Genomic DNA, 17,930 nt, shown 5'->3' with positions numbered 1-17,930 from the left:
CTCTTTCTAATACATGCTCAGCTCAATGTAGGGAAGTGGGTATCACTGTGGTAGCGTTTACCTTCTTAAGATCGATTCAAACCCTTGGGTTGCTGTTCTTTTTAATAACTACCACACTTGGGGACACCCATTCCATGTGTTAAATCTCATAGATGAATCCCACATCCAAGAGTTTGTGGATTTCCTCTTCGATGAGAGAGAGAGAGAGGGGGGAAGAATAGGGTAAAAAAGGGAGAGAGAGGAAGAGGAAAGAATAAAGGTAAAAGAGGGAGAGAGGAGGATATTCTTAAAAAAAAGCCTCCCTAAGCAAAAATTAAGAAGAATTAGTTTATTAACGCATGCAGTTAGTAGGATATAAATTCACCATGCTTTTATTATTATTTTAGTAGTCATCATTTACAACTCTTTATTTATTTTACTTCATACTTGTAAAAAATGCAGCAGACTTCTTCTTCTCAAACCCCAACAGTGATGCAACAGCAGGAATCATCTGAGACACCTCCAAGTAGTCTGGCTGCCCTCCCCGAAGAAGAAGAAGAAGAGGAAGAAGGAAGTCATTGTGCAGCTGGCCACGATCATAAGATTTCTGAAGGCGCCATGGACAAGATTGGCAGCACCAGTCCAATCCCTCCTCCACAGAGAGCCCCCTCACAGTAAGCACCTTCTCTCTGATTATATAGAAAACACATTGCAGACATAAATACTGTTGTTAATCATTCAAAGAAACCCTCCCCCACAGAGAGCCCAAGCACCTTCTCTCTGATCAAATTGATAAAACACATTGCAGAAATACGTACTGTTGTTAATCATCCAAAGAAACCACATGATGGAGAGAGTGTCTACATCAAACTCTTGAAAATCATATGGATTCCTCTAGCTAGGTTTAAAATTAGGGCAAATTTAATCTCTAGATTTGGCATACAGGAGTCCTTCAAAGCATGGCACTACGTATGCTATCTTGTGGCCGATGTTGGTTGCATCATCTTTCCTGTGTCTTTGCACTTGCAGGCTTGCTTCTAGCAAATTTTCACCCTTACCATGGACAGGCCACTTTGACGAAGAAAGAGATATTCTAATTTCGAGCTCTGGAGATGTGAGTGTTTTTCAAGAAGTCTTTGCAGTGAAGGTTGATATTAAAATTAAATTGGCATTATGGCTGGCTTGCTTTTATTTGTGTGGAAAGTGTTCAAATAGTGAGCACATTCAATACGACCCACCAGCTACCCTGAAGTGTTAGTAGCTTAGGGAGCCTCTCAACATCATAAAGGGTGGGAGGACCTCTATGTTTCTTCCTATCCATACATTAAGCCTCAGCAAGGCATCCCCCCAGCTATCCTGTAGTGTAAGTAGCTGGGGGGATCTCTCAACATCATATAGGCTGTGGAGAGGATATCTGGGAAAGTTACATCTCCGATGGCAGACGAATGATCACACCCAACCCATCCAAGATCTGCATAACGGTATAAAACAACTCCAAGTGTCCCATCAGTTAACACAAGAATAAAAAGGCCAGACAGGTCCCCAGCAGACCTCTCTCATCCCACAGTTGAGAGAAATGGAAAATAGTTCACATCTATGCTAGTCTCCCCGAAATTTGGGAGCAGCTGCAATAAAAGACCTTATAGAAGCAGGCAATTCTAAACATCTGGAGAGGAGGATAATGTTTTATATGCTCTGGTCAGTCTTTTTCATATTTTAACTGAATCACATATATTTTCTTTCCAGTTTTTGGAACCTACAGTGCTTATGGTTATTGATGTGGGAAGTGGGAAGACACTTGCATTTAGTGGAAAACATCAATGCTTGGGAGACCCTTTCACAGAAAAACTGTCACATGCATCATGCCTCATATGCATGTGCCATATTTACTGAGGCCATGTCCAGTGTAGTCTAGGAGAGTTGCAGACCATGTTGAGCACCATTCAATGAAGGAACAATTTCATTGAGTGTACAGACAGTTAGGGTTGCACTAGTAGGTGAACGCATGTGATGGAAATTCTCAGTGTGGAATTGATGTAGAGGTTTGAGGCAGAATAAGGGGGTTATGGACAGCCTGTGGGCAGCAAGACCTGCTTCAGACAGCAAAAGACCAAAGTGTCCATGAGACCAAAATTGTCACAATACATCCATGAGGTGACTGTATCATGGGATAAGATTAACAATCTATTTACGAAGAACAAAATATCCACGAGGAAAACATCCCAGCTAAAAAAAGAGAGGATGTTGTATCTCAGGTACAAGCCTTATACTTGGCCAACAAGGATCAACGCATCTCCTCCATATTTTTGACCACACATACAGTCTCTATATCCACTACATATAGTGGAGCACCATGTGTCTAGAGGATCTCTCAAATCTAGAGCTGTCGTGTGGAGGGTCGTCTCGGTCTACTAGGACTTAGACAGACTTAGACATTTAGCATGATGTAATTGGAGTTATTACATGCCTTTGGAAGTGTGCTTGATTATGCTTTAACTAATGCTTATTAGAAGTCTAGTTAATGCTAATTACAAGCACAATCTAAAAATGCACAGCAGAAGAGGAGACTTGCATCTCAACCTGATCTACTATTATGTATATTGTGGATGAATATTTATATTGATTTCAATTTTTAATGCTGAAAACTCAGATCTGGACTCCTGAACCCTAGTATTAATGCTTACAAAGCATGAATAAAAGGTTGACTGTTGTCCCAAGACTTGTGTGACTATGTATTGCACATTGGGGTTGCGTATCAAGAGCATCCTGCACTCGGATATCACGTGGACATGATGTATAGACAAGTGCAAGGACTTGAGGCCGACATTGTGCATTTTTGTGAGCCTTTGTTCATGAATGAGTCATCGGTCTACCGCCAAGGGTGTCAAGTCGTGCAACTCCCACACAGTTCCATCATGCCAGTCCAACATAGAACATGTTGTTCTCGATCTTAAGCGGCGGTTTCTACTACCCCATTTCCTTGAGCAACTTGAAGACGAGTTAAGGGGGTGTGTTAAAACGCGCAACCAGTCCTACAGTTTGCCAATAAGCTTTCGAACTTCTGTTTGCAATTGGGCATATCTGACAAGCACAAGAAAGGGCAATTCCATTATGGCCTTCACACGCAAATCCAGTAGGAGGTGCATATGTTTCTGCTAGCCACCTTTGAGGATGCACTCTCTCTCTTGCATAGAGTGCTGAAATGAAGTACAATGGCGGAAAGCCCAAGACTTCCCAGCCTTCCACTCCTAAGTATCCGCCTCGGAGAGAAGACCAAAACCAGACGGGGTCTTCCCTAGGACAAAGCACGGGAGCATTTGGCTTCAAGAACTTGACTAACACGGCCAAGCTTACTCGAGACCAAAAAGCTCAGGTAGGCAAGACCGGTGGGAAATTGAGTGCTGAGGCGATATCTCAGTTCAAGGAGGAGGGTAGGTGTTTCTTGTCACACAAAAGGGCACACTACTAAGGATTGTCCGAAGAAGACTACCACTCCACAGACGACCACCCCAGCCTCCACGGCTTACATGGTGAGCCCAATTCCCCCACAAACCCCAGTGGCTGTCCCTAGTTCTTTGGTTGGTGTAATCGTTAGCCGGGAGCTCAAAGATAAGCAAAAGGGTGCCCAAGACGAGGAGTATGAGCGCAACGAATTGCGCAAGACCTCTGGCTACGTAGGTGGCGAGAGAGTCGTCTTGTTTGACACCGGCAACATGGAGGATGTGGTCACATAACAGGCTGCTTGGCCAGCCTATTTCGTCCTAACTTCGGTAGATAAGAAAGTTGAGGGATTCATCATAGGAATGACGACGAGCATCAAGTTTGAAACTCAAGGTGCTAAATTAGTGATAGAGGGCATAGAGTTTGTGCGAGATTTTATGGTTGCCGCTCTTGTAAGAGCAGACATAATTCTAGGAATTCAGTGGTTTCACAAGTTCCAGCCAAATATTGATTGGGATAGGCACACTTTTCGGATTATCCGGAATGTGTCCAAAGCCCCATTGATGTGAGCCAAGAATCTTGAATTTTCCTCTCATAAGCCACTTATAGGCTAAACGAGAAATCAGGAAAGGCGCATAATGTGCGATGATATACATCCAGACTGTCCGGACAATGACCAGTGCTTCAGAGAAGTACCAGGCTCTCCATGACAAGTTCCAGAAGCTTTTTCTTCGGGACAATCTCCTTCTCTAGCTCCCCTCGTCTAGATCGGAGGACCACAAGATAGACCTCCTCCCAGGCTCGGATCCCCCGCGCCAACTCCAAGAACTGTTGCAATCTGGCTTCATGAATGGGAGAAGAAGAATTAGGGTTAGAGTTTCATGTCATGTGCATCATAGATGCCATGGACATTCTCAGGGCTAGATCCAGAAGAGGCAGCCAGATAAAGAGCAGAACGAGACAGAGCCAGGGATTGGAGCACAAGTGGCCAGTTTGGATGTGGAGAAGAACCAGGGTGCAGTCGGCTGAGAGGAGCTGTCGGCTGTACCAGAAAGCATGTCGGCTGACGTCAGCAAGGCCAGGAAGGTGTGGCAGCAGCAGGCGCATCAAGGACTACAAGCACATCCAGTTGGGCTGCATTAAAAGGGTTTTTTTGGACATGTAACTGGCCGACCAGCAGTCGGCCAGTTCACCATTTATTCCAAGGCCTATATAAAGGCACCCTTGCTCCTTGTTTTATTCATTCCACCCACTAGGGGTGAGAGTCATTAGGATCCTAGTCTAGGGCAAGTTTTGGGTGTGTTATCACCTTTTCAAGAGGGCAGCCAAGGGCTGCAAAGATCTGTACCTTTTTGTACCATAGTATATACTGAATTTCCAGCACTTTTCACTCTCTCTCTACTCTCTCTCTACTTGCGTTTTTGCATCAGAAGGTTTCCAAGAGTGTTTAGGGCTGAAAGAAGACTACCCAGAGCTTCCGCGCGTTACATTGGTATCAGAGCATCAGGCTCAGCAAAGCTAAACACTGATTCAGTCCCAGATGATGGTGTACAGGTCCAAGGTACAGGAAAGTACACGGATTCGAAGCCCAAGGCGAGGAGCACAGAAGCGGGAAGAACTCCCAGGAGGTTTGTTGGTGGTGTTCCACAGTGCCAGATGGGGATGGCAGTTCCGTGAGCCAGATGGGTTCTAAGGGAACGGTCCCAAGGGAGGTTGATCCTCCAAGGGTGATGTGAGAGTGCCAGACTCAGTTCCAGGAACGAAGACCAAGACGGTGTTCAGAGTCAGGGCAGGAATGGATTGTGGACTAGAGGAAGACCAGATGCATAGATCTTCATCAGAGACAGAGTGGTTTGGAGAACAGAACGGATTTTCAGAGAAAAAGGTTTGCCAGGGATGGAAGATGACAGAGGGACTTCGGGACAGGATTGGGATGATCACAGTCATCCAAGAGCAGGTTGGATTCCCGTCATCAAGTTTAGCAGAGGGGGATGTCATGTGCATCATAGATGCCATGGACATTCTCAGGGCTAGATCCAGAAGAGGCAGCCAGATAAAGAGCAGAACCAGACAGAGCCAAGGATTGGAGCACAAGTGGCCAGTTTGGATGTGGAGAAGAACCAGGGTGCAGTCGGCTGAGAGGAGCTGTCGGCTGTACCAGAAAGCATGTCGGCTGACGTCAGCAAGGCCAGGAAGGTGTGGCAGCAGAGCAGGCGCATCAAGGACTACAAGCACATCCAGTTGGGCTGCATTAAAAGGGTTTTTTTGGACATGTAACTGGCCGACCAGCAGTCGGCCAGTTCACCATTTATTCCAAGGCCTATATAAAGGCACCCTTGCTCCTTGTTTTATTCATTCCACCCACTAGGGGTGAGAGTCATTAGGATCCTAGTCTAGGGCAAGTTTTGGGTGTGTTATCACCTTTTCAAGAGGGCAGCCAAGGGCTGCAAAGATCTGTACCTTTTTGTACCATAGTATATACTGAATTTCCAGCACTTCTCACTCTCTCTCTCTACTCTCTCTCTACCTGCGTTTTTGCATCAGATGGTGCGTTTTGCATCAGAAGGTTTCCAAGAGTGTTTAGGGCTGAAAGAAGACTACCCAGAGCTTCCGCGCGTTACATTTCATGTGGGAGACATACACAGAGAAGAAGGGAGAGAGAGAGAGAGAGAGACATATATGTGGGGATAAGTCAACTCATGGGAATGAGTGTGTGACTCCCCTATCACACATGTATATTGCACTAGTACATATAGTGCACTTAGTACATTAAAAGTACTAAGTGTACTATGTACTATAACTTATGGGCTTGTACACACTATAAGGGTGGGCATAATGCCTTTACCCCAACAACCTCCCACTTAAAGGCAAAGTGCCCTTAAGTAAAGGAAAAGAAAAAATCAGCATGTACATGATAATATACAAGGCCATGTCAAGGCTGAAACTGGCCTCATCCAATGCCCATCAAGTGTCTGCAATGAGCAAACCGCTCCGGAGGCAAACTCTTTGTCAACCGATCAGCCGGGTTGTCATCCGTATGAATCTTAACAAGCTGAATTTGCTTGTTCTCTATCACCTCTCTGATGAAGTGATACTTCACATCCACATGCTTCGTCTTTGCATGAAAGACAGGGTTCTTTGCCAACTGGATGGCACTCTGACTGTCACAATGCAACAGTGGAATATCCCCTGTATAACCCAAATCAACCACTAACCGAGATAGCCATAATGCCTCCTTGCTAGCCTCTATGGCTGCAATATACTCGGCCTCTGTAGTAGATAAGGCTGTGCACTTCTTCATCTTGGATATCCATGACACAGCACCTCCTGTGAATGTAAACACATCCGGTTATCTGGATGACCGGCATAATCCGAATCCGTGTAACCATGCACTAATGCATCTTGTTTGCCAAAGCAAATGCACATATCCTGTGTGCCCTTCAGGTATCTCATGACACCTTTCACTGCTTCCCAATGCTTCTTGCCAGGGTTGGCCATGTATCTAGAAACCACTCCCACTGCAAATGCAATGTCCGGCCTAGTAGCAACCATGGCATACATGAGACTGCCACAAGCTGAAGCATACGGAATCTTGGCCATATCAGCCCTGCCACTATCTGACTGTGGGCTGTCCATAGCACTGAGTTTCACATATGGAGGCAAAGGAGTACTAGTCTTCTTCCCCCCCGTCCATATTGAACCTCTGCAAAACTTTGCTAATGTATTCCTTCTGAGACAAATACAACACATGCTGATTTCTGTCCCGAAGTATCCGCATACCCAAAATGTGATTTGCATCACCCAAATCCTTCATATCAAAGGTTTGATGTAGCCTCTTCTTCAAGGCATCCATCTCTTTACGAGATTTCCCGGCAATCAACATATCATCAACATATAAGATGAGGATCAATAGACTGCCATCCAAAGCTTTCTTGGTGTATAAGCAGTGATCTATGTCACTTCTCCTGAATTTCTGGGATTTCATGAATGTATCAAATTTATGATACCATTCTCTTGGTGCCTGTTTGAGTCCATAAAGACTCTTCTTCAACTTGCATACAAGCTTCTTCTTTCCACTTACTGCATAACCCTCTGGCTGTTGCATATATATCTCTTCATGGAGATCACCGTGAAGAAAAGCAGTCTTCACATCCATCTGAATCAAGTCCAGATCATCATGTGCAACCAAAGCTAACACAGCTCTCTGTGTGGTCATTTTGACCACTGGAGAGAAGATCTCATCAAAGTCCACACCATATTCCTGCTTGAAGCCCTTAGCCACTAACCTGGCTTTGTATCTTGGCTTTGCATCAGGTGCAACTTTGAGCCTGTAAACCCACTTGCATGGCAAAACCTTCTTGCCTGCAGGCAAATGCACCAACTTCCATGTTCCATTTTTGTGCAGAGAATCCATCTCTGACTTCATGGCACGCTCCCAAAGAGCCTTGTTTGCCCTCTGTAAAGCCTCCTTATAACATGAGGGCTCCCCACAGTCAGTGAGCATCAAGTAGTCAACCCCTGGAACAAACCTGTCAGGGGCTCTGGAGGGTCTTGTGGACCTCCGTACCCAATGACCATCATTTGTAGGTTGCTGTCCAGCCTGCATATCACCGATTGGTGGCTCCTGTTCCATGCCATAAGGCTGAAAAATCATGCCCGTTCACTTCTTACAGGAGATGGTCATGGTATGCACTCATGGATCATTGATTCAGGTGCCTCCTTTCATGTCACAGGTTGCAGAGACTTGTTTGTCAGGTATACTGCTGGCAATGAAGGAGTAGTTTATTTGGGTGATAACCATGCATGCAAGATTCTTGGCAGAGGTGATGTGAGGCTTGTGTTTTCAGATGGCTCACAGCTTATGCTCCATGATGTCAGGCATGTGCCTGAGATCAAGAAGAACCTGCTTTCTACTGGATAGCTTGATGATGCTAATTATGTTACCACATTTGGTCGTGGAAAGTGGAAGATTAGTAAGGGCTCACTGGTTGTTGCCAGAGGCTCTAAGGTGGACACTCTTTACTTCATGCATGCAGGTGTTTGTCACCATGCTAATGTAAATGCAACCGAGCTGCCGGAAATCTCTATGTGGCATAGCCGGTTGGGACACATGAGTGTCAAAGGAATGGAGCAATTGTCTCGTTTGGGTTACTTGCCTTCTCTAAAGTTTTCAAGTTTTCAGTTTTGTGAGCATTGTATATATGGCAGGCAACTCCAATGCCCCCACAAGAAAGCTCTTGGACAAAAAGATGCTCAGTTAGAGCTTGTGCATACAGATGTATGTGAGATGCCTCAGCTTTCTTTGGGAGGGGCAAAATACTTTGTGTCTTTTATTGATGATGCCACACGCAAGGTGTGGGTTTATCCTCTTCGTTTGAAGAGTGATACATTCTCAGTGTTTGAGAAGTTTGTTGCTCTTGTTGAGAATCAAACTGGCAAAACATTGAAGGCTTTGCGTTCCGACAATGGTGGAGAGTATATGTCCAAACAGTTTCAGGACTTTTGTGATGCTAAAGGCATCAAGAGGGAGCTCTCTACTCCTTATGATCCTCCACAAAACGGGACAACAGAGAGGATGAACAGGACCATTCAGGAGAAGGTCCGTTCTATGTTGTCACATGCTGCGTTACCTCATGGTTACCCCAACACTTCATACGCCCCTAGTGTGTCACCATTTGCAACATCGATGTTCGTCAGGAAGAAAGATGGTTCTTCTCGATTGTGTGTCGACTATTGTGCACTCAATAAGTTGACTATCAAGAGTAAGTTCTTGACTCCTCGAATAGATTATATTCTTGAGAGGTTGAATGGGGCCAATGTGTGGAAATATGCCATTTTATCCAGCCTTTTTACCAGATGTTGATTCTCCTTATTTAGATATAGATCACACGGAGGATGGGACTCCTTATTCACTGGGGAGCCCCCATTCGAGGTCTTTCATTGGGAGACGACTAGCCTATTTTTACCTACTCACCCTCTACACCCTTGGCATCTCGTCTTTCGTCTCCGAGCTCATGAGGTGTCACTTCCAGAGGAGGATACATGCCTACAGCGAGTGCCAGTATTGGACCCAGGTATTCAGTCTCATCTGGAGAGCCCTGCTACTCATTCTAGCCGACAGCCTGGACTTCGGTATGGGACTTTTTCTCAGGAAGGACAGGTACCTCCTCGGTTGTTCGGAGATCCATCATCATCAACCCTGCCAGTGACCGCGTCAGGTTTGTATGTGCCTTTTAGTACTTATGTTCCTCACTCTACCTGGGTATCTTCTTCTGTAGCACAGGTTCAACATATGGTACTACCAGCTACCCTCGATCCCTGGCATTATGTGAACCCAAATAGAGGAGGGTCTAGGAGTACAATTCACTCTCAGACTTCAGGTGTTCAAGGAGGTAACACTGTTTTCTCCTCTGGTTCACTTTTTGTTCCTGCCCTAATGTGTTTTGGAATTGTAACATGGGGAAGCTTTGGGGGAGAACGGTAACTTCATTGCTCAGAAAACAGCACACTTGTCGCGACTAAATTAACGCACAAAACTGAACGTAGATGTGCAGAAAAATAGAGAGAGAGAGAGGGAGAAGAGGACATAGTATTGGGTCCCGAATACCCTCTGTAGGGCCCCCACCACGAATGGTGTATTTGCTTTTATTAGAATGATGTAAAATACTGAAAATAAAAGACTGACTGAACCTTTCTTGGCTGAGAGTAATCTCTGCCCTTGACCTGCAATCCTTCACCCCTTTTGCGTTAGCTTGATCTGGGCTGTCCTGGTCCTTGCTTTAGCTTCAGCACTGGCAAATGATGAGATAACACAAATGATTTGTGTCCTTGGTATTTATACTCCTCAGGACAAGCAGTCAGCCAGTTTACTGTAGTCGGCTGACCCAAAAGTGCTCCACGACTGATAAAATACAATAAATGCTGCGCATGATTCCAATAAATACTGGGCACTGGGCGCATGAGTTTAGGGGGGCTGGGCACTGTCTACCTGCTGTACTGGAGGCTGGGCAGCCTGTATGGGCTGCCCCACACTTGCCCCATGGCTGGATAACCAGTCGGCAACTCTCTGTATGCCCCTAGGACTGTCCTACAGCCCTCCCATGGCTACCCATGGCTGGTGGGTACAGCCAGGGCCTTCCTAGCCCTTATGGGGATTGTCTTGTACTTTCCCCATGCCCACATGAGTTCCTGGGGCAGCCCTATGGGCTGGTCCCTTTTCCTAACTGCAAACCCTAATTGTCTACATAGTGTTTTGGCATCCGGTATCATACCAGATACACAGTCACTAACATCATTCCAGAGGGAGACTCACAGCGCAGATTGGCACTGTTTCATGTGCAGGACAATGCACACCTGACCTCGGACGATTGGGATGGAACCTTGGCTGACTCGTCCTGGATTGGGCTCACATGGGACCAGTTTACCATCCCAGGTCCTGCACCTTCTGTATAGATATGTCTACGTGGCATCCAAGTGTAGGATGCACGTGACATCCCCTTGTGCTTAACTTGACGGAAGCTGCATAGCCTGTCAATAATGCCGGATAGTCCTCGAAAAACTTTGTCAAGCCATACCGCTTCGTTGGTCTCTCAGTCCTGAAACTTCGTGAGGAACTGTCTGTGTCTTCAGCTTGAGCCATGCTTGAAACGGTGCAAAAGGATCTGTTCTGGAACCATAACTTCTGCTTCATCAATAATATCTGGTTCCGCCTCGTCTTTAACTTCTGAAGGGATCGGACTTGCATATGGCTTTAACCAACTGACGTGAAACACATCATGCATAGTCCAACTCGGAGGTAGCTTCAACTGCATGGAAACCTCATTAATCTTTTTCTGGATGGGAAAGGGTCCGAAGCTCTTGAAAGACAACTTTGGGCATTGCTTGACCACCTGGCTCAACCTTTGCTTCATAATCCGAAGATAAACCCAATCCCCTTCCGAAAACTTCATATCCCTTTGGTCTTTATTGGCTTGTTGAGTGTAGGCCTCTTGCGCTTTAGCCAACTTGTCTTTTACTGACTCTAAAATCTCCTGGTAAGACTCCGTCACTTTGTTCGCTTCAGGTACCGAAGACGAGGTCCTGGTCAAAAACGACTGGAAAGGTCTTCCAAACGCTGCCTCATATGGAGTCCTGCCAATAGTTGTAGAAAAAGAATCATTTAAAACCGCTTGAACTAAAGGCAAATATGATTTCCACTTACCTTGCTGATCGTGGACATAACACTTCAGCACATCAAAAGCCAACTGGTTGTATATCTCTGTCTGGTTGTCTGTCTGTGGGTGGAATGCATTGGAAAAATTCAATTTAGTACCAAAGTTATCAAACAGTGCCCTCCAAAAATGATTGGTAAATTTGGCATCTCCGTCTGACACTATGGTCCTAGGAATCCCGCCAATCGGGTACCAATGCCGAATGAACAGCTGGGCAACATCCTCGGTGGTCACATTGGCCCTGCAAGGAATAAGCATAACAAATTTGCTAAATCTATCAACTATAGTTAAGCATTGAGTATTATGCTTACTCGGACTCGGAGGCAGATTCGTGACAAAGTCCATTGAAATATCTTGGAAAGGGCCCTCAGGAATTGGCAAGGACTGTAATAACTCTATCTTCTTTCCCCGAGGAGCTTTCATCTTTTGACAAATATCACAGCGTTGTACATATGTAAACACATCTCGCCTCACATCTTTGGCCAATAATATTGCCGTTCCAATTTCTCCAGAGTCGAATTCATGCCCCTATGACCACCAGTAATGGCGTCATGGGTATCATGGAGAAGAGTTGCCTTGAACGACTTCATGACACATAGTCGGCCTTTGTAGAAAAGCCAACCATCACGTATCAGAAAGTGGCATGGTTCTGTGGCATCTAATGCCTGTTCCCACTGTGTACGCGAATTCCTCGGAATTCGCGTACGTGTGCTTCATGTCATCTAGTCCTGTACCAACAAGGTCGAGTCTAGTGGTCTGAATCGAAGTCACTTGTCTCTTCTTGCTCAAAGCATCGGCCACTGGATTGGCCTTTCCTGTAAGGTACTCAATCATACCACTGAATTGTTGGAATATCTGGCTCCAGCGGTGTTGTCGGATACTCCACTGTGCACTTGGCATTGTCTGAATGCAGCGTAATGCTTGATGTGGTCAGTGCAAACCTCAAAGTCACGGCCATAAAGAGTGCGTCTTCGAAGGTGGTTGGCCTAAACATACGCACCTCCCACTGGATTTGCGTGTCAAGGCCATACAAAAACTGCCCTTTCTTGTCCGAATCAGATAAGCCTAATTGCAAAGATAAAGTTGAAATTCTATTGGCAAACTGAAGGACTGGTTGCGCGTTCTGACGCGCTCCCCTGAACTCGTCTTTGAGTCGCTCAAGGTAGTGGGGCGGTAGAAACCGTAGCTTAAGGTCGCGGACAAACTCGTCCCACACATAAGCTGCCATACCTAATCTGCTGTGGGCATGAGCCCATTGGGTCCACCAAGGAATGGCCTCACCTTCCAAGTACCAACTGGCTAAGATCACTCTGTCACTATTTGTCTTTCTAACTGCGGCAAAGTAAGCTTCAAACTGATTCAACCATGAATAAAGAGTTGTGGGGTCGAGTTTACCATTATACTTACGGAAGTTCATTTTCTCGAGAAAATGATTCGAGGGCATCGTTGGTGACAATTTGGCGTCCAAAGCTTTAAGGTAATGCTCATGCTCCACGCGTCGCATGGTTTCGTCTTCACGTTGTTGGATCTCCAATGCACACATCTGCAACTCAAGCAAAGAGCTCGGATGCAGTCGTGACCCCGCGAGAGGGTCCCTGTGTCGAGGATCTGGAATCTGGGATACGGAAGGAGAGGGAGGAGATGGAAAACGCGACGCTGGAGAACGGGTACGCTCTTCCAGAGCTAGGTTTTGTGCCTTCTGCTCTTCCAACTTGGTCGTCTGGTCTTGCTTGCATCATCTGCTGGAACATCTCTGTAACACTCAAGCCTGGTGCCCTAGCTGGGCTGCCTGGTGCACTCTGGTCCCAAGGTTCTTGGTCTCTCGTCGTTGAAGCTCGCCATAGCAGGAAAATGCACTTCCTTTCTGGAGCGCAATTTGACCATCCACTATGTGTGGGAGACTTCCAAAGGCTGAAAACCAACCGTCCTTCGAGGGACAGGAGTCACTCCGAAAAGGGTGGTCCACCGGAGTCTGAAAACCAACCACACGAGCGAGAAAAAATTCTGGTTTCTTTGCTGAATCTTTACACTTGAAGTAGGCTCTAATACCACTGTAACATGCGGAAGCTTCGGGTGAGAACGGTAACTTAAATGCTCAGAAAACAGCACACTTGTCGCGAGATGAAATTGTCATGTGCACAGTGTGTATCTACCGTGTGCTACACGCACGCAAGACTAGCTTCGAGGTTTGGGGAAGCTTGGAGCTAGGCAGGCTGATTGGCGAGCTGAGTTAGGGATAGACTAACGGGCGGGCACCCAAGTATGGACGGGCGGGCACCCAAGTGTGGACGTCCGATGACCGGCCAAAAGCCTATAAAAGGGTGGCCAAGGTTCGTCATTAGTCATATAGAGTCTCGCGTGATTTGTGAGAGCTCTATGGTCTGGAGCCTGGATCTAGTGCAGACGTGCACCTGCTTTATGCAGCTGAGGCCGGCAGCAATCTCGAGGCCCGCGAGGGTAGCTTCGTGGTGGTATGGGACGTCGCGAGATGGAGATTGGTTGGTACGTCAACCTAGTTAGCTCAGCTCGTGGCTCGGTGGGGATAGCCAAGACTGTGGGCTTGCCCACGGCTGTCATGGTTGGGAGGTGAGTCAGGCCTGCACCCCCTTGTTGTTTGTTTGTTTGCAGGTTTCGAGTCTCGTACCAGGAGCGTTCCACGAGGAGATCCGGTGGGGATTTGAGAGTGGTATCAGAGCAAATAAAGCTGAACGCTTTAGACAGGCTGGGTTGTTGCATCCTTTGCAAATCCCAGGTAATAAATGGGAAAGTATTTCCATGGATTTTATTACCGGATTGCCAAGAACACATCAAGGCCATGATTCTATTTGGGTTGTGGTAGATCGCTTGACAAAAATGGTTTGATTTTTATCGACCCTGAAGACTATTACAGCTATGCAATTAGCACGGCAGTTTATCGAGCAATTGTTTAGATTGTACGGGTTACCGCAGGACATAGTCAGTGATAGGGACTCCAAGTTTACGAGTGATTTTTGGAAACTTGTTTTTGAGTTGTTCCTCCGAAATTATCCCCTAGATACTGTGGACCATTTCGTATTACACGAAGGATTGGTTCAGTTGCATATGAATTGGATTTGACATTACTCCTCAAGAAATCATAGATGTTGAGGACATGACATTTGTTCCACACGAACTTGAAAAGATTCTTGGATTTCGTGAAAGAAGATTGCGTAATACGCTTATCACGGAATACAAGATCAAGTGGAAGGATCGTGTTGAGGAGGACGCTACATGGGAGACATTGACTACTCTTCAGAGAGATTACCCTGGCTTTTTAGTGAGCTCAGGAGTGAGCTCTTAGAGGAAGGGAAGTATGTCATGTGCACAGTGTGTATCTACTGTGTGCTACACGGACGCAAGACTAGCTTCGAGGTTTGGGGAAGCTTGGAGCTAGGCAGGCTGATTGACGAGTTGAGTTAGGGATAGACTAGCGGGCGGGCACCCAAGTATGGACGGGCGGGCACCCAAGTGTGGACGTCCGATGACCGGCCAAGAGCCTATAAAAGGGTAGCCAAGGTTAGTCATTAGTCATATAGAGTCTTGCGTGATTTGTGAGAGCTCTATGGTCTGGAGCCTGGATCTAGTGCAGATGTGCACCTGCTTTACACAGCTGAGGCCGGCAGCAATCTCGAGGCCCGCGAGGGTAGCTTCGTGGTGGTATGGAAAGTCGCAAGGTGGAGATTGGTCGGTACGTCAACCTAGTTAGCTCAGCTTGTGGCTCTGTGGGGATAGCCAAGACTGTGTGCAGGCTTGCCCACGGTTGTCATGGTTGGGAGGTGAGTTAGGCCTGCACCCCCTTGTTGTTTGTTTGTTTGCAGGTTTCGAGTCTCGTACCAGGAGCGTTCCACGAGGAGATCCCGTGGGGATTTGACAGAAATTAATGCACAAAACTGAATGTAGATGTGCAGAAAAATAGAGAGAGAAATGAAATGATATATTAACGTCTTCAAAAGGCCAAAATGACCTATGAGACCGAAATCCCGAACACCCTCTGTAGGCCCCCCACCACGAATGGTGTATTTGCTTTTATTAGAATGATGTAAAATACTGAAAATAAAAGACCGACTGAATCTTTCTTGGCTGAGAGTAATCTCTGCCCTTGACCTGCAATCCTTCACCCCTTCTGCGTTAGCTTGATCTGGGCTGTCCTGGCCCTTGCTTTAGCTTCAGCACTTGGCAAATGATGAGATAACACAAATGATTTGTGTCCTTGGTATTTATACTCCTCAAGACAAGCAGTCGGCCAGTTTGCTGTAGTCGGCTGACCCAAAAGTGCTCCACGACTGATAAAATATAGCATATATCACCAATAAATGCTGCGCATGATTCCAATAAATACTAGGCACTAGGCGCATGAGTCTAGGGGGGCTGGGCACTGTCTACATGCTGTACTGGAGGCTGGGCAGTATGTATGGGCTGCCCCACACTTGCCCCATGGCTGGATAACCAGTCGGCTACCCTCTTTATCCCCCTAGGACTGTCCTACAGCCCTCCCATGGCCTACCCATGGCTGGTGCTTGTGCTGTTGCCCACCGCCGTACGACCGTACAGAGCCGCCGCCGCACGACCGTACATGCGCCTGTATCGGACGACTGTACCTGCAACTGTGCCTGCTCTGCACTGTCCAAAACAACTTCAAATTCCAGATCTGCAAGGTTTGACCTAAAATTGCACACATTTTGGGAGTTACAGCATTATTGCAGCATTACTACTTGTTTGAACACACTTGTGACCACCATGTCTGAATACTGGTGATTTATTTGGTATGCTTTCCGTTGAGGATAAGTTGGATCGCACCAACTATCCTATGTGGGCATACATGATAAAACATGTACTTGTTGCAAAGAATTTGTGGGTTTATGTATCAGGGGCTGATGTCAGGCCCATTGCTCCTGCACGAGCAGCAAGTACTTCAGGAATCATGGATGCAGGTGATGATGTATCTTCAGGTGGTGCTACATCTTCTGCACCTTTGCCACCCACTCCAGAACAGCTCAGATGGGATGCCAAGGATGCTCAGGCACATGCTTTGATTGCCCTCTCATGCAGAAGGCAGGTTATACCGCACATTCGTTCATGCACTTCTTCTAAGGGTGCATGGGATGTACTTGCTTCTTTGTATCAGGTTCGCAATGAGGCCCGTGTTGCCTATCTTCGCAAGAAGATTGAGTCTGAGCATATGGATGAGGGTGACTCAATGGACAAGTTCCTTACCCGCATCAAGGATTTGCGAGAGCAGTTCATCAATATTGATGAGGTCATTCCAGATGGTTCACTTGTATCTACAGTGCTTCAGGGTTTGCCAGAATCCTATCAGGGTTTTGCTACTACTCTTCGTCTACTTATGAAGGATAATCCAAACTTGTATACCTTTGATGAGTTGGTGACTCTCTTACTGTAGGAGGAGCAGTCTCGTTCTCATAGGACCACTATGCTTTCTGCGGATCAAGCATTTGGTGCCTTTGATCGAAAAACAAAGATAAATCTGGGGCTTCATCTAGTGGTAAACCTAAGGGCAAACCAGTTACCACATGCCCATTCAGATTCTACCTCGTCTAAAGAGGGTGACAACAAGAAAAAGAAGAGATGCAACTATTGTAGAAAACCTGGCCATCTTATTGAGGAATGTAGGAAGCGCATTGAGAGTGAAAAGAAAAAGGAGCAAGGTTTGGCTACTACTGTGGACACTAAAGAAGAGGCAAACTTTGCTCATGAGGGATATGCATTAGTGGTTACATGCAGTTTGCCTGCTTCTTGTATGTCTATCTCAGTTGGAGATTGGTACTTTGACAGTGGTGCTTATAAGCACATCACTTCTTGCAGAGATCTCTTTGCCAATTTGTAGGATTCACCTCCAGGTAGCATAGTTATGTGTGCCAATGATGTCTCTTACTCCATTAAAGGCATTGGCAATGTGGAGCTAACAGCATGTGATGGGGATAGCTTTACTCTCTGTGACACTTTATATGTACCAGGCATTAAGAAGAATCTCATTTCTGTTTCAGCCCTTGCATTATCTGGGTTTAAGGTTCAGTTTTCTGATCATTGTTGCTCAGTGTATGACAACAGCAGAGATTCAGCTTCTCTTATGCTTTTTGGGACATTATGTAGTGGCTTGTATAAGCTTGATATGTATGACAGGAGTACTTATTCTCATGATGCTATGATTGCCTCCACATCCCGTGTGTTGAGTGACACTGAGTTATGGCATGCTCGGTTTGGTCACTTGAACTTCCCATCTCTTGTACACTTGCAGAAGCAAGGTATGGTGCATGAGCTTCC

General features: G+C 46.2%; 1 protein-coding gene across 2 annotated transcripts in view; it reads left to right on the top strand.

Annotated features, from left to right (window-relative positions):
- Window positions 1–335: 335 nt before the first annotated feature.
- LOC147616188 (esterase/lipase/thioesterase family protein) overlaps window positions 336–17,930 on the top strand; it is a 91,380-nt gene continuing 73,785 nt past the window's right edge. For both annotated transcript variants that reach the window (XR_015262693.1, XM_086778838.1), the window contains exons 1-2: window positions 336–653; window positions 1,009–1,093. Coding sequence is in view for 1 of the 2 variants with exons in the window: in XM_086778838.1 (XP_086634964.1) it covers window positions 436–653; window positions 1,009–1,093 (303 nt within the window). In the remaining variant the exon portion in view is untranslated. The remainder of the gene's footprint in view (window positions 654–1,008; window positions 1,094–17,930) is intronic.

The sequence above is a fragment of the Cibotium barometz genome, chromosome 39 (genome assembly GCF_041138505.1).
Source record: "Cibotium barometz isolate CiBa-2024 chromosome 39, ASM4113850v1, whole genome shotgun sequence".
Classification (NCBI taxonomy): domain Eukaryota; kingdom Viridiplantae; phylum Streptophyta; class Polypodiopsida; order Cyatheales; family Cibotiaceae; genus Cibotium; species Cibotium barometz.
This window is presented reverse-complemented; position numbering and strand designations above follow the sequence as displayed.